At 46.4% G+C, this 17,158-nt stretch overlaps 1 protein-coding gene across 6 annotated transcripts; it reads right to left on the reverse strand.

Moving 5' to 3' along the window:
• Nucleotides 1–3,156: 3,156 nt before the first annotated feature.
• Nucleotides 3,157–17,158, reverse strand: LOC120639100 (kinesin-like protein KIN-6). Of its 6 annotated transcripts, none has more exons than XM_039915326.1 (24): nt 16,584–17,158; nt 16,284–16,489; nt 16,047–16,167; nt 15,727–15,821; nt 15,366–15,501; nt 15,221–15,286; nt 15,015–15,077; nt 13,688–13,738; nt 12,824–12,906; nt 12,060–12,174; nt 11,525–11,576; nt 11,274–11,395; nt 10,771–11,016; nt 5,698–5,773; nt 5,543–5,616; nt 5,330–5,395; nt 4,922–5,051; nt 4,679–4,837; nt 4,497–4,594; nt 4,219–4,309; nt 4,013–4,104; nt 3,839–3,930; nt 3,653–3,725; nt 3,157–3,558 (listed from the first exon to the last, which is right to left on the reverse strand). In XM_039915326.1, exons 1-24 carry the CDS (start codon nt 17,034–17,036, stop codon nt 3,466–3,468), a joined length of 2,853 nt encoding a protein of 950 aa, XP_039771260.1. In that variant the 5' UTR covers nt 17,037–17,158; the 3' UTR covers nt 3,157–3,465. The 6 variants fall into 6 exon arrangements, with proteins under 6 accessions (XP_039771260.1, XP_039771841.1, XP_039772387.1 ...); XM_039915907.1 differs by having other exon boundaries at nt 5,734–5,773; nt 16,584–17,132; XM_039916453.1 differs by lacking the exon at nt 13,688–13,738 and having other exon boundaries at nt 16,584–17,132.

A 17,158-nucleotide genomic window follows, 5' to 3' on the forward strand; every position in this document is an offset into this window, starting at 1 on the left:
AGGGTTGGGGTCGGGGTCGGGTGGCAGGAAGAAGACGCCCGCGGTCTCCAGTGACACACACAGCCAGCCAGACGACGTGTCACCCCCACGGGTCATGGTTAGGACGGCAGCTACTGGGCCGTCATTTCATGGGCTGGGCCCTGTATCCAAGCCCATCTTGCTTGGTTTGCTTCCAACACAGCCCAAAACTAGTAAACAAAGCAAATCCCTATTTACAGACCAAAATAAAATATATTTTTTTGAACTTATCGGTTACAGACCAAAATAAATTTTGCGGGACACACGCCGTCCGAAAGAGGGTAAGGTTTCCGCAAATACTAAGAGTCACATGTTTGACTGGCAGTCAAATAATCGCACAAGGTCCAATAACTATCTTTTGTTTCAGAATAATTTTTTCTGTTCCCGAACAAATTTTTTGTATTGCTACAACAAAATTGACTGGATTACACATGTGGACCAGTTAGGCCCAAAACATAAAATCAGAAGTGGGGGAGGCTTAGTGTGATAAGTCTGCTGGGGTCACACGGGTGAACCCCAGCGCCGCCCTAAGGTTTCCAAGAGGATTTTCACAATTTGCTGCGAAGCAACCCCCTCTTCAAATGACTAATTTTATTTGTGTGAGATTAGAATTGTATCTATGAAAAAGTGGCATTCTAACTTCTAAGTTACATTTTGATATCTGAAACTCTTATATGCTCCAACCTTTACATTGGTCACTCTCGTATGCATTGGCAACTCTATTGGATTCTATAAATAACTAGCAGCACACACGTATTTTTTGGAGAATGTATTATTAAACACGTCTCAAGCTAGCAGGTGCAGCTTAGTCTGATTTGATTCCAATTAATTTGGATAGTAACAAATTTTCACTCATTTCATTGCTAATAACTAATAAAGGAGCAACGTTAGCCAATTACAACTAAAAAAGAAAGAGTACCAAAACTTCTTTCTTTTCAATCTATACTTCTGTGCTCTTTCATGGTTCACCTAACAGTAGAAAGCTTCTAGTCATATCTCCACTGGTGAAATATGAAGACTTCAGATGACAACTCTAATTTTATACCAATATTTCTTTGTTGGGTCTCTACACTCCATATCTCCACTGGTGAAATATGAAGACTTCAGATGACAACTCTAATTTTATACCAATATTTCTTTGTTGGGTCTCTACACTCCTTTTTCTCATCATAGTGATACTATGCTTCAAGCTGCTCATCTTTTCATATTTCAGGGTTCCATATGTATTCTCGGAGCATTTCTTTTCGAGTAATCTCAGTTTATTGTAACTACTTGGATTCAATTTGAAATCGCTTAGTATGCTCTTCAAGTCTCTATTCAAGAACCTTGTCCTTTGCAAACACATTGAGCAATTTATCAGTCAGGTTGGGTACCTCTTCAAGCGCCATCAAGATCTCTGAAACTTGCATAGGTTCAGAAGACAACTTTGAAGTTGCACTGAATTCTTGACATCATCTTTTATTGGCAACTCGTCGCCGACGTATCACCATTGCTGCTAGTTGGATAAGAATTCAGGTAGTCAGAGACCTTGCTGGTGTAACAGACGACTGATTGTAATAAGTTCTTGCTAGCTCCTCATGTCCAGCATGATCAGCCAAACTCTGTTTCCGTCAACGACTAAGCAGATGGCATGGGGGTCATCGGTGCTCACGACGGGGCCGGGTATGCCCCAGCTGGAGGCATGGGAGGCCGTGGTAGGCGTCGAGGGCCCAGAGCTCGGCGACGTCGACGATGTCGTCCATCACCCATGCCATGTCGACCATCCTCAGCGTCCAGGTGTGGACGGTGCAGGTCTCGTAGGAGCGCCGGCAGTAGGTGCTAGCCCGGCCGCCGCAGCAGCAGCGAGGAAAGATGTCCACGAACTTGCGCGCGCCGCCGCCCGCCGTGGCGCACATGTTCCAGTGCGATTTTCGGTTTCTGCCAAGAGGGCATTATTTTTTTTTCACCGCCTGCACCCCATCCGGCGCCCAAGCTCTTCCTCTCGCACCTCCGTCCCCGACCACCACAGCGCCATCCTGCTCGTCATTCGACCGCCGCACTGTGCCTCGAGGCTACCGGGCACCCCTGCCATCGAGACGACGGCTGCACCCGTCGAGCGTGCCCGCGGAGGGGCACACCGCCGCGTCAAGCAGCCCAATCCATCGTCGAGATCAGCACCGTCCTGCTGCCTCCACGGCCACCTCCGCGATCATGCCTCAGGTCCTTGCCCCCCCCCCCCCCCCCACCCCCTCCATCCGTGGAGGAGCTTCAGCTTCGTGCTACAGTATCTCGGCGCTGTGCGGGACTGTAGCACGAAACCGGAACGAGAGCCGCGCGTGCAAAATGAACTAGCACATAGTGAAGTCAGTAAATCAAACTTTCATCTGCTTCGCTACAGTAGATCTACAGTGGTGGAAGCCGAAGCCTCCCAAACAGACCCAAACGTATGGGAGGGCTTCACCAGCGGCTTCAGGTAAAGCCCTCCCAAACGTTTGTTTTGTAACCGGCTTCACATGTGAAGCCGGTCCTGAAGCCATCGGGGGCTTACACAGGCAAGGTGAAGCTATGAAATCGTGGCTTCACGCGACTTACACATCAATCTAACAAGTGAAGTTGTTTTGCCAAACATTTTCTAAAACGACTCCAACTCCACCAGAGAAGCCGCTCCATCTGAGGAGCCGGAGCCGGAGCTGTTTTTGGAAGAGACGGAGCCCTGCCAAACATGCCCTAAATAAGGCGGCGTCGGCAACATAGGAGAGAAGAGGAACAGGAGGGAGGGGGGACTCAGGTAGGATTTGTGCCGCACCAGAGTTTGTAGAGGTGCTCTGGATCTTTTTAAATGAAATGCAAAAACTTTTTGTGTTGGAATCTTACTAATTTGAAGTACTAAATGAAATCTATTTACAAAACTTTTTGCACAGATGGGTTGTAAATCGCAAGACGAATCTAATGATGCTAATTAATTCATAATTAATCAATAATTAGCGGATTGTTACTGTAGCACCACTGTTGCAAACATGGATTAAGTAGTCTCATTAGATTCGTCTCGCGATTTACAACCCATCTATGCAAAAAAATTTGTAAATAGACTTCATTTAGTACCCATACATGTGTCGAAACATTCGATGTGACGGCTTTTTTTTGTGTTTACGGGGTTTATGGGGTGTGACTAAACAGAGCCTCTATATATGAAAGATGAAAGCGACAGACAGCAAGTATACAGATTTACATAACATAGATACAAAAGTGTTTTCCTCTCACACCGCTCCAGCACCAGCCTTCAGCCACCAGCCAGCCAACAGTGTTTTTTTCTCACACCACTTCAGCACCAGCCACCAGCTCCAGCCCAGCGAATAGAGTGAATCAATAATTTGCTTGCTAAACAGTTTCATGGCGTTTCAACTGTCAACGAGCAGCTGCAACAAAATAATGTGCCCTGCACATGAAACTGAGGCTATGCCTAATTGCCTATACTCTACGGACTGGACGGGCCTTCAGAACTCGAATCAACGCATCGGATCTCCCGGCTGCCACACTGGATGATGATTTGCCTCTTTCTTCCTGCAATAACCGCCAAACCGCCCGCAAGTCAGCAAGCGCATCCATATGCTTTCAAACACTACTGATACCATTTGCAGCACGCACGCATGCTTACCCTTCTTGTATCCACATCAAAGTCAGCACCAGGGAATTCCTTGAGCAGCATAGCAGCGGCTGGCTGCAGCCTCCTGCTCGACAAAACCAGAGCCCAATCACATTCACCGTTTATATATCCCTACTTCCACATAATCAAGAACATAACTCTGCACTCATAGTCTCAAAAAAAAAAAACTGCACTCACCTCCTAGTTTTCTTTGTATCTTCAGGACTAGACGTGAAACCTTCTTTCTTTTTATCTGCAGCTTCCTCTGCCTCACTGACCTTACTTGGGGCCTAGGGGGCACAATCATAAGCAACACAACACTGCATCAGAAAACAAGTCCAATCAGTACTCCAGACACAACAAACATCTTACCTTTGAAGCCTTAGCTGGGCACGTTATTTCCTTCAGCAAACATGGAACCCTGCCTTCGCAGTCACTCATTTGCTCTGGAGCTTGACTGTGGCCTATACAAATTTTATGCATTTGTTAGGTAATTCCTCCTCCAAAAAGAATTGCAAGGATCGGGACAGTCATATCGAAATAACGTGCCTACATCAACATCAAGTACAACATATTACCTACAGCACATTCCACAGTTGCATTTACCACTCCAGGTTCACATCTTTCAGGTTCCAGGTCCAGTTCCTCAAGTTTCTTTTGAGAAGCAACCTAGACAAGACACGTGCAACCAGTTTTGTCATGTTTTAGGGAGATTGGCAAGGCAGTAACATAAAAATGAACAAGAAAAATCTAAACCAAAACTGAACACACAAAATCAGCTAAGAATAACATAGCAATATCAATGTAAACTACTCCCGAGTTTATTTGGTAATGAAATGAATAATTCAGTACGGACCATTCCAGGCAACTCCAAGGAAGATTGGCTGGAGCCGACATCTTCTGTGTCAGAGCTCACTTGCTGAGAAGAGCTCAGATAATCCGGATGCTTCACTTCTGTTCAGAGATCCAATAAAACTGCGACAGATTTGTATCATATAGCAAGGAAACAATCGATACAAATAGAAATAGAAAACTGACCTCTTATATTGACATCATGATGAATATCTTCTAATATTATCTTGCTTAACTCTTCTATTTCATCTTCACTTTGTTCTATGGTAGCTTTCTTGCTGCAACTAGTGAACTGTGGAGACAGGCTGACCCTTTCAGTCTTGAGACATGGAAGCATATGATGTTCTGCAAAAACGAAATATGATTCCTAACATCCTGCAGGTTGCCATGTAAAATTATTTAAGGAAAAAAATGAAAAGTATAGGAAACCTGTCAAGCTTTGATTTGATTGATTATCTGAATGGCTGGATGAAGGCGTTACACCACCAGCATGTGCAGATGTTTGCCCGGTAAAACATTCAGATGCATCCAATTTCTTATGAATCGCATGTAACTCTACCTAAAAGAACAAAAGAGTAAAAAAGATTTATTGCTATTACTTCCAGGATAATATCTAGATCATTTGTTCTGGTCAAAATACATAGTTCTTTTGCCTATTTGGTCTAGTGAACACTCTTGAAAATCTTGCCACAAGTGCTACTGACAACAACAACAAAGCCTATTAGTTCCAAGCAAGTTGGGGTAAGCCTACACGTGCTACAGTTTTTTTTAAAAAAAAAGGAAAGGAAAGGAAGGAAAGCATATGTAAACATGCAACCAGAGAGTTGAAATATTCACCTTGGTATTTCCTTCTTCTGTGTGAGACATGGGACCAAAAGCATCAGCACAACATGATTTTTCTGCCTAAAAAAGGATTACACTGTATAATGTATATCAATGCAAAATTCAGCTATGTTCCTCAATATTAGGTGGTATCACTATAAGCTAATATGTAAAATTTTGAAGGTTTGCTCATGAGGGTGCACAAAATACACAGGATAAGCATCAAACCTTAAGACCTCTGAAGCTTTGTTCTTGTTCATCTATGAAAGAAATAGACGAAGTATCACAACTGACTGATTCCCCTGTTATAAAAAAATGGATTCAGGACTGAAAGCAACATTTTAAAGATGTCAAATCTAATGTCTATTTTGGACATATTTAACCATTCAGGCTACAAGGAGCTGAAAAATTTTCAGCACCATGGCTTTTGAGTTCTTTTAAGACCTCTTCTGCTACTAACTGCAGGGGGAAAGGAAGTTTAATCAGTGCTTTGTTTATAACAAACAAAATCATATCATAGGAAACCACAACATCATGTGTATATACTTTTGACAATGATATCATTTAACATTTACAACTGACAGCATTTTATACAATTAAGATGCCAACATAACAAAGGACACATGCTGCTTCTCACTTGGACGCAAGTAGTTGAATGTAGACAGTACATAAAGAAAAGTAGAAGACACGGAAAAAGGGAAAGAGAGGAAGAAAAAACATGAACTGACGGTAGCCTTCCAAGTTCCAAAATAAAGATAACAACCATTTCAAATCAAAGTAGATAATGATCCTTTCAAAGTAAGTTCCAATGATTGTAGCAAGCAGAGTTGGCATATGTATTGTTGGTGTATATTGAGCCCATGTGTATAGAGGCCCATCAAGGCCGAATCCTTAACAGTAAGACCAGAGGAGTCAAATTCGATAGAACAAGAGTTGTCAGCAGTAAACTGGCGAATAGAAAAAAAGTTGTGAACCATTTGAGGAGCAACAAGAACATTAGGAAGACGAGGAGCAGAACCCACGACGGTAACAGGAAGGCAAGACCCATCACCAACCATGACAAAAGAAGGATAAGAGGGGTGTGGGGGTCGGACAGAAGAGAGGATACCGGCATCAGGAGTGGTGTGGAACGAGGCACCCGAGTCGGCGATCCACTCGGTGCGGGCCGGCGGTGTCAGTCCCATGGTGCTGAAGGACTGCGCCAAAGCGGCCTGGTCCCACTCCCCAGGCCAGGTCGGCTGCTGGCTGGGCTGAGCGGGCGGGGTTCAGGACGGCGCGAAGTGTGGAGCAGCGCCAATGAACATGGCCGCCGGCTGGAGCTGAGGACGAGGCCCCCCTCCCGGACCCTGGAATGGCCACATCGAGATGCGCCCTGACCATGGGTTGCTGAAGGATAGCCAGGGCGTACCTCCAGGGGCAGGGGCGGGGGCGGGAGCCGGAGTCGGCACGCCCCGACGGCCCCCACCGGTACCGGTACCCCTAGAAGTAGGGCCACCAGTGCCACCACCACCACCCCGTCCCCCCGCCGGCGACATCCACGCCCCCCCTCCTCCGGTCTGCCTAGCGGGAGCAGCACCAAGGAGGGAGGTGGCAGGAGCAGTGGAGGAGGCCGGTGGAGCAGCAACGAGCGCAGCGGGGGTGGGCGAGGACGATCCGGGCGCGAGGCCCCTGGTGATCTCCTCGAGGGCGAGGTCGTCCCGGACCTGCAGGAAGGTGGGGAAGGGCCTCTGGCAGGCGATCCAGCTCTTCAGGTGGTCATGTTAGACTTATGTTTTCTTCTTCGCATGCTGCGCATGCTTTTGATCTGATTCACTATGACCTGTGGACATCTCCTATACTCAGCATGTCTGGCTATAAATATTATCTGGTCATTGTTGATTTTTCTCATTACTCTTGGACTTTTCCTTTGTGCGCCAAGTCTGGGACCTTCCCCACCCTCCTCCATTTCTTTGCCTGAGTGTCCACTCAGTTCGGCCTCACCGTTACGGCCGTCCAGTGTGACAACGGGCGGGAGTTCGATAACTCCACCTCCCGATCTTTCTTCCTGTCTCGGGGTGTTCAGCTGCGTATGTTTTGTCCGTATACCTCTCCTCAGAACGGCAAGGCTGAGCGGATGATTCGCACGACGAACGACGTCGTGCGCACCCTTCTGATCCAGGCTTCTCTGCCCCCGCGCTTCTGGGCTAAGAGCCTCCACACCGTCACCTACCTGCTCAACTGCCTTCCGTCCATTGCTTCTCCTGCTCCCACTCCACACCACGCTCTCTTCGGTACCCCTCCTCGCTACGACCACATTCGGGTCTTCGGGTGTGCGTGTTACCCTAACATCTCCGCCACCGCTTCTCACAAGCTGGCGCCCCGCTCGACTCGTTGTGTGTTTCTCGGGTACTCCCCTGACCACAAGGGGTACCGATGCTTTGACATCATCTCTCGCCGCGTTCTGATCTCCCGACACGTCGTCTTTGACGAGTCGGATTTCCCCTACTCCACCTCCTCTACACCTTCTCTAGACCCCGAGTTGGAGTCTCTGTTTCCAACTGACCCGGTGGTTCAGCCACCATTACCTGTATATCCTTTTCCTGCAGGTTTTTCCGGCACGCCGGCACCGCTTCCGGTGATCCCTGCTGCGCCGAGCGCGGCCCAGGTGCCCGCGGGACCTCCGGTCGTGCCGCGCGCGGACTCGGTGTCTCCCGCTGCGCCACGCGCGTCCCCGGTGCCTTCCCCTGCACCTGCGCGGTACGCTCAGCCGGTGTAGGTGTACCGGCGTCGCTCGGCGCCGACTCCGGCACCGCAGCGGTACGCTGAGCTGGTGCAGGTGTACCGGCGTCGTTCGGCGTCGACACCAGCGCCGCCTCCTGCTTCGGAGGCTCCTGCGACGCTAATGCCGAAGCCGTCCCCGCCGCCGCCGCCTCCGACTCCTTCTCGAGCCGAGTCGGAGGTGTACCACCCGCCAGTCATCCATCGGGATCCTCGACATATCCATCCCATGGTGACTCGGCAGATGGCGTCTCAGGCCGCGACTCTCTCTGCCACCGAACGAGAGCCGCGGGTCTCTCCAATACCCTCCTCTGTCCGCGACGCCTTGGCGGATCCTCACTGGCGTCGCGCGATGGAAGAGTACGCGACTCTTCTTGCCAACCAGACGTGGGACCTCGTGCCGCGTCCGTCTGGTTGCAACGTGGTGACTGGCAAGTGGATCTGGACGCATAAGCGTCGGGCGGATGGCACACTGGAGCGCTGCAAGGCTCGCTGGGTTCTTTGTGGCTTCACTCAGCGGCCTGGTGTGGACTATGATGAGACCTTCAGCCCAGTCGTGAAGACCGATACGGTGCGCACGGTCCTCTCACTTGCGCTCTCGCGCTCTTGGCTTGTGCACCAGCTGGACGTGAAGAATGTGTTTCTTCACGGCACTCTGTCGGAGACTGTCTACTGCTCTCAGTCAACGGGATTTGTGGACTCGAGTCGTCCAGATATGGTCTGCCGGCTCAACAAGTCTCTCTATGGACTGAAGCAGGCTCCTCGGGCTTGGTACTCTCGGTTCGCCACATTCTTACTGACATTGGGGTTCACCGAGGCCAAGTCTGACACGTCTCTCTTCGTCTACCACCGTGGGGATGCGGCTGCATATCTGCTGCTCTATGTCGATGACATTGTGCTTACAGCCTTCAGTCAGCAGTTGCTTCAGAGTGTCATCTCTTTGCAGCAGGAGTTCGCTATGAAGGATCTTGGTCAGCTCCACTTCTTGGACGTCACTGTTGAGCCTCGCCAGTCTGGTCCTCTCCTTCACTAGCGGCAGTATGCACTGGATATCCTGGAGCGGGCTGGGATGACTGATTGCAAGCCCTGCTCCACTCCTGTCGACACTCAGGCGAAGCTGTCTGCTGATCTGGGTGATCTGGTGGCTGATCCTACGGCCTACCGGAGTCTGGCCGGTGCATTGCAGTACCTCACCTTCACCAGGCCGGACCTCACCTACGCTGTCCAGCAGGTCTGTCTCCATATGCATGATCCACGGGAGTCACACCTTGCTGCGCTGAAGCGTCTCCTCCGCTACGTCCGTGGCACTGTGGACCTCGGCCTGATGCTTCACCGCTCGTTCTCTGCTGAGCTGGTGGTCTACACCGACGATGACTGGGCTGGCTGCCCGGACACTCGTCGCTCCACTTCCGGCTGCGCCGTCTTCCTGGGTAGCAACCTGGTCGTCCAAGCGGCAGCCGGTTGTCTCCCGCTCCAGTCTCTGTTCTCCTAAACAGCCGTTTAGTCCGTTTAAACAGTGTTTAAACAGTAAACAGAGGTCACCCGTGTCGTTTAGGCCCTAAACGGTGAATTAAACGGTTGGACCGTTTAAACCCGTTTAAACTGTTAAAATCCGTCTAAATCGTCTAAACAGAGTCGAGTTAATCATGATTAAATGAGCTAGATGATCATTTAATTCATAATCTAGTCAATAGGAGGACTACAACTACCACAATCAATACCAAACCAAGTAGCACCGTAAGTATATGAAATGTTGTGGGATTTAAATTTCTTCCGGAAAGATTATTTGGCAGAATAGTTACTTTTTACATATGCAAATATGTAGACTTTCTAGCATATTTGACATTTAAGTACATAAATATGCATATTTTAATGTTAATATGCCAAACCGTTTAGGCCGTTTAACTATGTTTAAACACCGTTTAAACGGCCTAAACACTAAACAAAGGGTGACCGACTGTTTACCGTTTAACGTTTAGGAAAACATTGGCTCCAGTGCTGAGGCGGAGTACCGAGCTGTTGCTAACGGCGTGGCAAAGGCGTCCTGGCTACGACAGCTATTTGCGGAGCTCCACAGCCCGCTCGCCAAGAGCACGCTCATCTACTGCGACAACGTCAGCGCCGTGTATCTCTCCACCAACCCCGTCCAGCATCAGCGGACGAAGCATGTGGAGATCGACCTACACTTCGTGCGCGACAGAGTCGCCATCGGCGATGTTCGGGTACTCCATATCCCGACTACCTCCCAATTTGCTGACATCTTCACCAAGGGACTGCCCTCCTCGACCTTCTCGGAGTTTCGCTCCAGCCTCAACGTAGCCGGTGGCTAGTTGTGGCTGCAGAGGGGGTATTAGCCCTTTGTACTCTCTTCTTGTCCAGTCTTGAACACCGCTGCGCCGGTTGTTCAGACTGCGGGGGGTGTTGGCTTTCTTGTTGTCCAGTCTTGAACACCGCTGTGCCGGTAGTTCAGACTGCGGGGGGGTGTTGGTGTATATTGAGCCCATGTGTATAGAGGCCCATCTAGAGACCCGTGTATAGGTATTATATACCCACCCTTCTAGGGTTGGAGGAATACCAGCAATTATTCCTTCCTACATGTATTACCATCCAGGTTTCCCCAAAAGAAAACCAAGGAGATAAATGGAGTGATAGTCTGATAGATAAACCCGGTTTTGTGTATTAAAGTATCTTTTACTTACATGGAAATTATCAACAGAAGCATCATAAGATCCAAGGTTGGGTTTATTTGATAGAGAAACCAAACTTTGGCCAGCTTGACCAGATGATACAGAATCATCTTGGTCAATAGAGGTGTCTTCAATGACTGGAATGTGCTTGCATGAACAGCAAGAGTTTAGAACCTCCAGCTCCTTTTTCAACTCCACAATTTGGATATATTGATCTCTAATCAATTGTTTCATGCTCTCAGCAGCATTCTCAGACTCCTATAAGCAAACACATGGATCAAGACAGCATAAAAGAAAAATAAGTAGGGAGGAAATAGGAGTACTTTCCTTAGCGACAAATAACATATAAAGCAATCGAAGTCACTATATTCACTATGAAAGTTACAGAAACATTTTATTACATACTTTAGTCTTTGACAATATTAGCAGCCCAGAAAAGTTATCTAATTAAAGAGATGTCCCCCCGAAGATAGTATCATACTCAGAAGAAGAAAAAAATATGCACTAAGAATTACCAAAAGTTTGTGTTTATACTGCTTTAATACAGTCCATAAAGCCCTGGCAAAGTTCGTCATTATTGCTTCGCTTCTGGATACCCTTCGCAACTCTGAGTTGAGAAACTTGTATTGCGCGTCATCTATACACATTTCAAATATCATTGCAATGTTGAAAGTTAATCAAATATTAATCGGTACTGCAGAAACTTGAGAGAAAAATAAAGCATGTGAATTAAACTAAATTAAATATTAGTTCGAATAAACAGAACCTTCAGAAACTTTAGCAATATTATCTGTCTCAATGTTTTCCTTCCGTTCAACCTGCATAAACATAAAGCATATGACTACACTCCCACTAAGAAACAAAATACCTTTTCCTAACAAATATCTTATAAGATATACTTCTTGTACATTGCAAAACAATGAAATGCATGATATGAGAGCAAACAATAGAAATGTCAAGCTAAGCACTTGCAATGTAGTGATTGTATTTGTGAGCACAAATGACAAAACACTACATTGATCATTCAATTACAAGGACAACAAAGGAGTACAGAAACAAGAATCCTAGCTTCTAAACAAGAGTAGTGCTTATAACTAGATTGGAGAATTTACTGGTTGACCAAAAAAATGAGTTTAAGACACTGACAGCAACATATATGAACTATGATAGTATGTGAACGGAAACTGTGAGATCAACATTCTCCTACACCTTTCAACTCAGAACATGGCAGTACATGAAACTATCCACAGTCTTAAAGCTAAACAGACTAAAAATATTGGAAGCTAAACAGCAATTTGTACCCCAAGGACTTCAGGCTTCTGAACTTTCCTCTTTTTCTTGTTCTCTTGGCAAATCAAGGAAGCATTGCTTCTCTTTTGTGAAATCAAGTCAGAAGAATCATCAAGGCTGGTGTACCTAAAAGATAAAAGGAAAAGAAATGAATAAAAAGAGGTAAAAATGGACATTTAGGCCATAAGATTGTCCAGTTAGGCAGTTATGATTTATGAATATCACATGGTAACCAAATGACTTACAAATATCCTAAATTGAATTCTTAATGTTATCCTTTTGTCTATGACAGAAAAGCCATTTGATTTTACCAAGTGAGCACTGTTGCCGCATTCCTCATCGCATTTCTTTTTCTGGAGTTACATCCTATGATCTTTCCATATTAGCTAAAAGGGCGTACCCGGTGCCATAGGCTTCCCGCACTGTGCAGGGTCTGAGTAAGGGTTGTTTTTAGCGCCAAGCCTTACCCGCACAAATCTTTCCATATTAGCTACAACTACCAATATAGATCTCAACTATCGACCTTCAAAATACTGATATTGTTAGCATAACCATTAGTTACATTCTTCTCAATAGTAGCAAAAGAGAGGAAGTAAATGTTACGAATTGGAGAAGGGAAGAAGAGAGTGAACTGTCTGTATATTAGAGAGAGGCCCAAAGGGGCAACATATATAAGTACAAGAGGAGACCCCAAACCCTAGACTAGTACAATGACGCTTATACCCTTAACAGCAAAGACAATATGTCAGTGAAATAGTAAGGAGAGTAATAGTACTTTATTTTCATGTAAGGAGATGCTTGTCTGAGAAGAAATGATGTATCCAGGTAATCATCATTCGCTGGCTTCACATTCAGAATCTGAAAATAAGGAGGCAATAATTAAAATAGATATTAAATTATATGGTAACTAATGCATAGACCATGGAGTAATAGCACCAGTGTCATGCAGCAGTAAACATATCAGAATTCAAATTATGCAAGCACTTTGATGAGAAGTGTAAAACGTGTCCAGGAATCATTTACAAAGCCGTCATTAAGGAATTTCGACAGTTCAAATAACTCAAGGAAAAGGAAGACTTCTCATGATGTGAATAGCAACCATAGAAGTTCATAGCTCTTCCTGGAACAATAATTGAAACTTCAAGGAGAAAATTCTTAGAATTAAGATCTACAAAAATCAACAATTTAATACGCATACCAGAATCCAATAGCCTCACAGTCCAAGGCATCTATTGTTTATAGCACCTCTTGCTCCGGTGAACTAGGGGCATTGGGCATTGGCACCAAAGCTAACTACAATGTGAGGTCTAATGGTTGACACATTGGGACATAGTTAAAAAAGCATTACTTGCTTAGGCAACTCATTTGAGAATGAGCCTACATGCCAATATGCCATCAGCAATGTAGCCATCATTCCTGTCTGGATCATCAAGTGTTTTACATCAATGTTATACCTTTTGGGTTACCCCTATACTGCTAACTTGTAGATAATATTTACCAGTTCCCCTCAAAAATCAAAATAGCATAAACCGCAATGGCGCATTCAGAGATAAATAAATAAAATCTTTAGTAAAACAATTCATTTCAGAAATTATTGATAGAAAAAAAATGATCATTTGAGGTTAGAGTAGGATACTACCAGAGTCATTTTCTTCCTTCCTTCTAGGTAATCCCTTAAGTACCTTGTCAACTATCAAAGTTAAAAAAAAAAGATTAGGGAGGTAGCGATAAGATATTTCAATTCTAATAGAATATTACGTACTACTACTTTAAGTTAATTAGGAAACATCATATGAAGTAGTTCGAGAAAATAAATAGGTTCTTAGAGCTGAAGTAAGTGGTCAACATTAGCACATTAATTTGATCTTTAAATCAATGGACTAGTGCTGCATAAATGAAGGGATCTGTTTCTGTTAGCGCTGGATCCTCGTAGAGCGTAGCTATGGGAGATCGGAGGCCGAGGCGACGGCTCCAGGCGGCGGCGAGCGCGCGACGCCGTCCTGGCGGCCGGCGTCGAGCAGAGAGAACAAGCGCACGAACTGGATGCTCAAGAGATCCAACTGATCTCCAAGCATAACTCCTTCATTAACTCCTCAGTAGAATAGATATAGTATATCTTACAACCGACCAAACAGAGACATGTTCAATTACAAACGACTTGACACACACAAGTTCAAATCGAGTGGATAACTGGTAGAACGTGGGCACTCCTCGTGTTGGCTCTGCTTCAGTCACTTGTGCGACGTCTCCTCTGGTAGACCTTGCCGACCATAACAGGATCCAAGTTGCATGAGTTAAAATAGCAAATATAGAAAATCCATACTCCCTCTGATTCCAGATGTAGGTCATTTTAGCCTTCTCAACGTTTATCTAAATGAAACTCTGTTCTCAAGGCAGTAAGGCGGACGCCTAGCAAGGTGGGGCGGCTGGACGCCTAGGCGAGCAAGGCGGGCGCCTAGGCGAGCAAGGCGCAAATCGGTGGACGGCGCATGGACGCCTAGGCGTCGCCTAGGCGATGCCTAGGCGACGCCTTGAGAACAGAGAATGAAAGTCATCCTAAAACTTCTATGTCACCATTTTTTCCCTCCTTGCTCCTGCTTAATAAATGCTACTACTCTCACAGATGAGAGTCATCTTCCCAATTGCAGTATAAATGTGAAGGGTACAAAGGTCATTTGATCTGCTTTCTTAATTCTCATGAACAATTCTAGAATGACCTATGCTTGGAATCAGAGGGAGTAGATCAGTTTGAGAGGGGGTGCCCTCATAAATATTATGGCTGCTAGATTTATCACTTATTATATACTCAATGCTTATTGATCTACATATCATCACTGCAAATGGAGATTGCACAAAACATGCATTAACAGCTATGGTTAGGGAAACAAAAGATGGACATGATTTGGACTTTGGAGTTGCCCACGGCCACCACAAAAGAAACAAAAGAGGTGGCATCTGAAACTCACCATTGAGTTCTTGAAATGCTTTTCTAATGGTTTCTTCTGATTTTTCTGATGTTCTAGCAAAGACTGCAAATAGAAAACAAAATGAAAGAGAGCATGAGCTGGCAGGCGTATCTTCCATTGATTCAAAGACACAAATGATGACGTGTTTTTTTGCAAGGAGGCTTCTGTAGAAGAAGAGCTACAAAAGAAAAGCTATTTGGCAGTACCCTCAAACAGAGACCAAAAACCATGGATGTATTGTTGATGAAGTTACTTTCTAACAGCCTCGAACCCTGCAAATGGATAGTTAATCAGTTTTGAGAAACTAGTTGTTGTTATATATTACAAAGTGACATTGACTGGGAAACAGACTTGATTTCCAGTTTTCCTTTCGCGCTCTGCCCCAGCAAGGTCGGCTATGGTCAGAACAGCATTGCTAAGTAAATGCTCACTGTCCGCATCACTGCTTTTATGAACGCCATGTATAGTGATGATGCACTGTGATCGGCTGTAATACAAAGTGAAGTTCACAGTAACATCACACTGATAAGTGATAACTACGACTAAAAGGGTTCTTTAAAACACATAGAAGAGAAGCAAGAAAACAACGGTGCTCAGTAGAGAAATACAGCATCTATTATTATTAAGAACATTCCTTCAAGGTACGCGTATATATTCTGGATAAAATTTTCTTTACTAAAGTCCAAGGGAATATAATTATAAGAAAGCATACCTTGAGTTGCTGTTGGCATTTGTTGCAGCAGTGCTGCGTTTCAGCATACCACGTGAAGCTAAGCTCTCAGCATCTGCGAGATTTGAAAGTGGCACCTGCAGATCAAATTGAAGATAACGACTCATTGTGTGCTGCTGTCAAGCATATTAGCCTCATCCTCAATGCAATCCAAATGGCATGTGCTGTTCGAACTTCCAAGGCATCCAATGTCAATGGAAATCAAGGCTGGCACAGTACTGTCCCACACATGCTCATTCTGACTATCCAATTGGAATTCTCAGGAAGACGCAGTGTATTAAAGGTGTTAGTTTCAGAGCTACCTCTTGAAGACCTTTAATCGATGACTGCTGAAGAACACACTCTGCAGCATCCGACAGCAGGTCAAGAATGCGTTCTCCTTTTCCCTCAGAAAGTATCTCAAACATTGACAAGGAAAATGATCTGTAATCATAGAATGAAAAATGACAAGATATGAGCTGAGCTGGGTTTTAGATAGATTTGATACATACATAGCTCGCAAATCTAAAAAGGGATTCCTTGTGAAGTGCATATTTTACCTTGCCGGTGGGCTGGCAACCTTGTTTTCATCCTGTGCTTTGAAGATTTGCCTAAGCGCAAGCGGTAGTATACCAGGATTCCTAGGAGAACCAAAGATGGTATGCGTCTTTCCGGACCCTGTCGGACCCATAGCAACCAGAAGGCCGCTCTTTCCTCCCAAAAAGTCATCGACCAGTGGGTTCATCACTTGCACGAAGATATCAAGCTGTAGTAGCAGGAACAGAAATGTGAGTTTGTACCACGGATGCGGCGTTTGACAGTGACGAATGGGATAAATGCAGATGGAAGGGAAACGGCACCTGGGTGGAGTCGGGCGAGAAAACGGCAGAGAAGCCGTCGAAGACCTCGGTGCGGCCTCGCTTGGGGTCGACTAGCTTGGACTGCGGGACGGTGAGAGCGACGGAGTTGGGTCCGGTGGGCACGAGGCAAAGGTCCCCGCCCGCGGCCTGCTTGGGCTTCCGGCGCAGGTCCTTGCCGGGCATCGGGCGGGCGACGGCCTTGCAGCGGTCCCGGTCCGGGACGGGGCGGATGCGGAGGAACACCTTGAGGCGCTCCTCTTGCGAGGAAGGAGGCGGAGCGGGAATGGAGGCTGCTGCTGCTTCGTCTTGGAGAAAGCTGGAGCGGGAGGAGGGCTTGGGTTTGGCGGAAGCGAGCGGGGTGGGGGGAGGCCTCGCGCGGCGGGGAGGGTTCCGGCGGACGGTGCTCGGAGGAGGCGGAGAGGCCGGCTCCGGCGGCGCGGCGACTGGCTCCATCACCGACCGAGATGGATGGCCTCCAGTTCCGGCAGGTGGGGTAGGGCGGCGGCGATTCCCTTCCCCTTGCGCCCCTTGCCCGTCCCCTCCCCTCCCCTCCCTCAGTTGAAAAATCAAATTGG

Source organism: Panicum virgatum, chromosome 1K, assembly GCF_016808335.1.
Source record: "Panicum virgatum strain AP13 chromosome 1K, P.virgatum_v5, whole genome shotgun sequence".
NCBI classification, from domain to species: Eukaryota; Viridiplantae; Streptophyta; class Magnoliopsida; order Poales; family Poaceae; genus Panicum; species Panicum virgatum.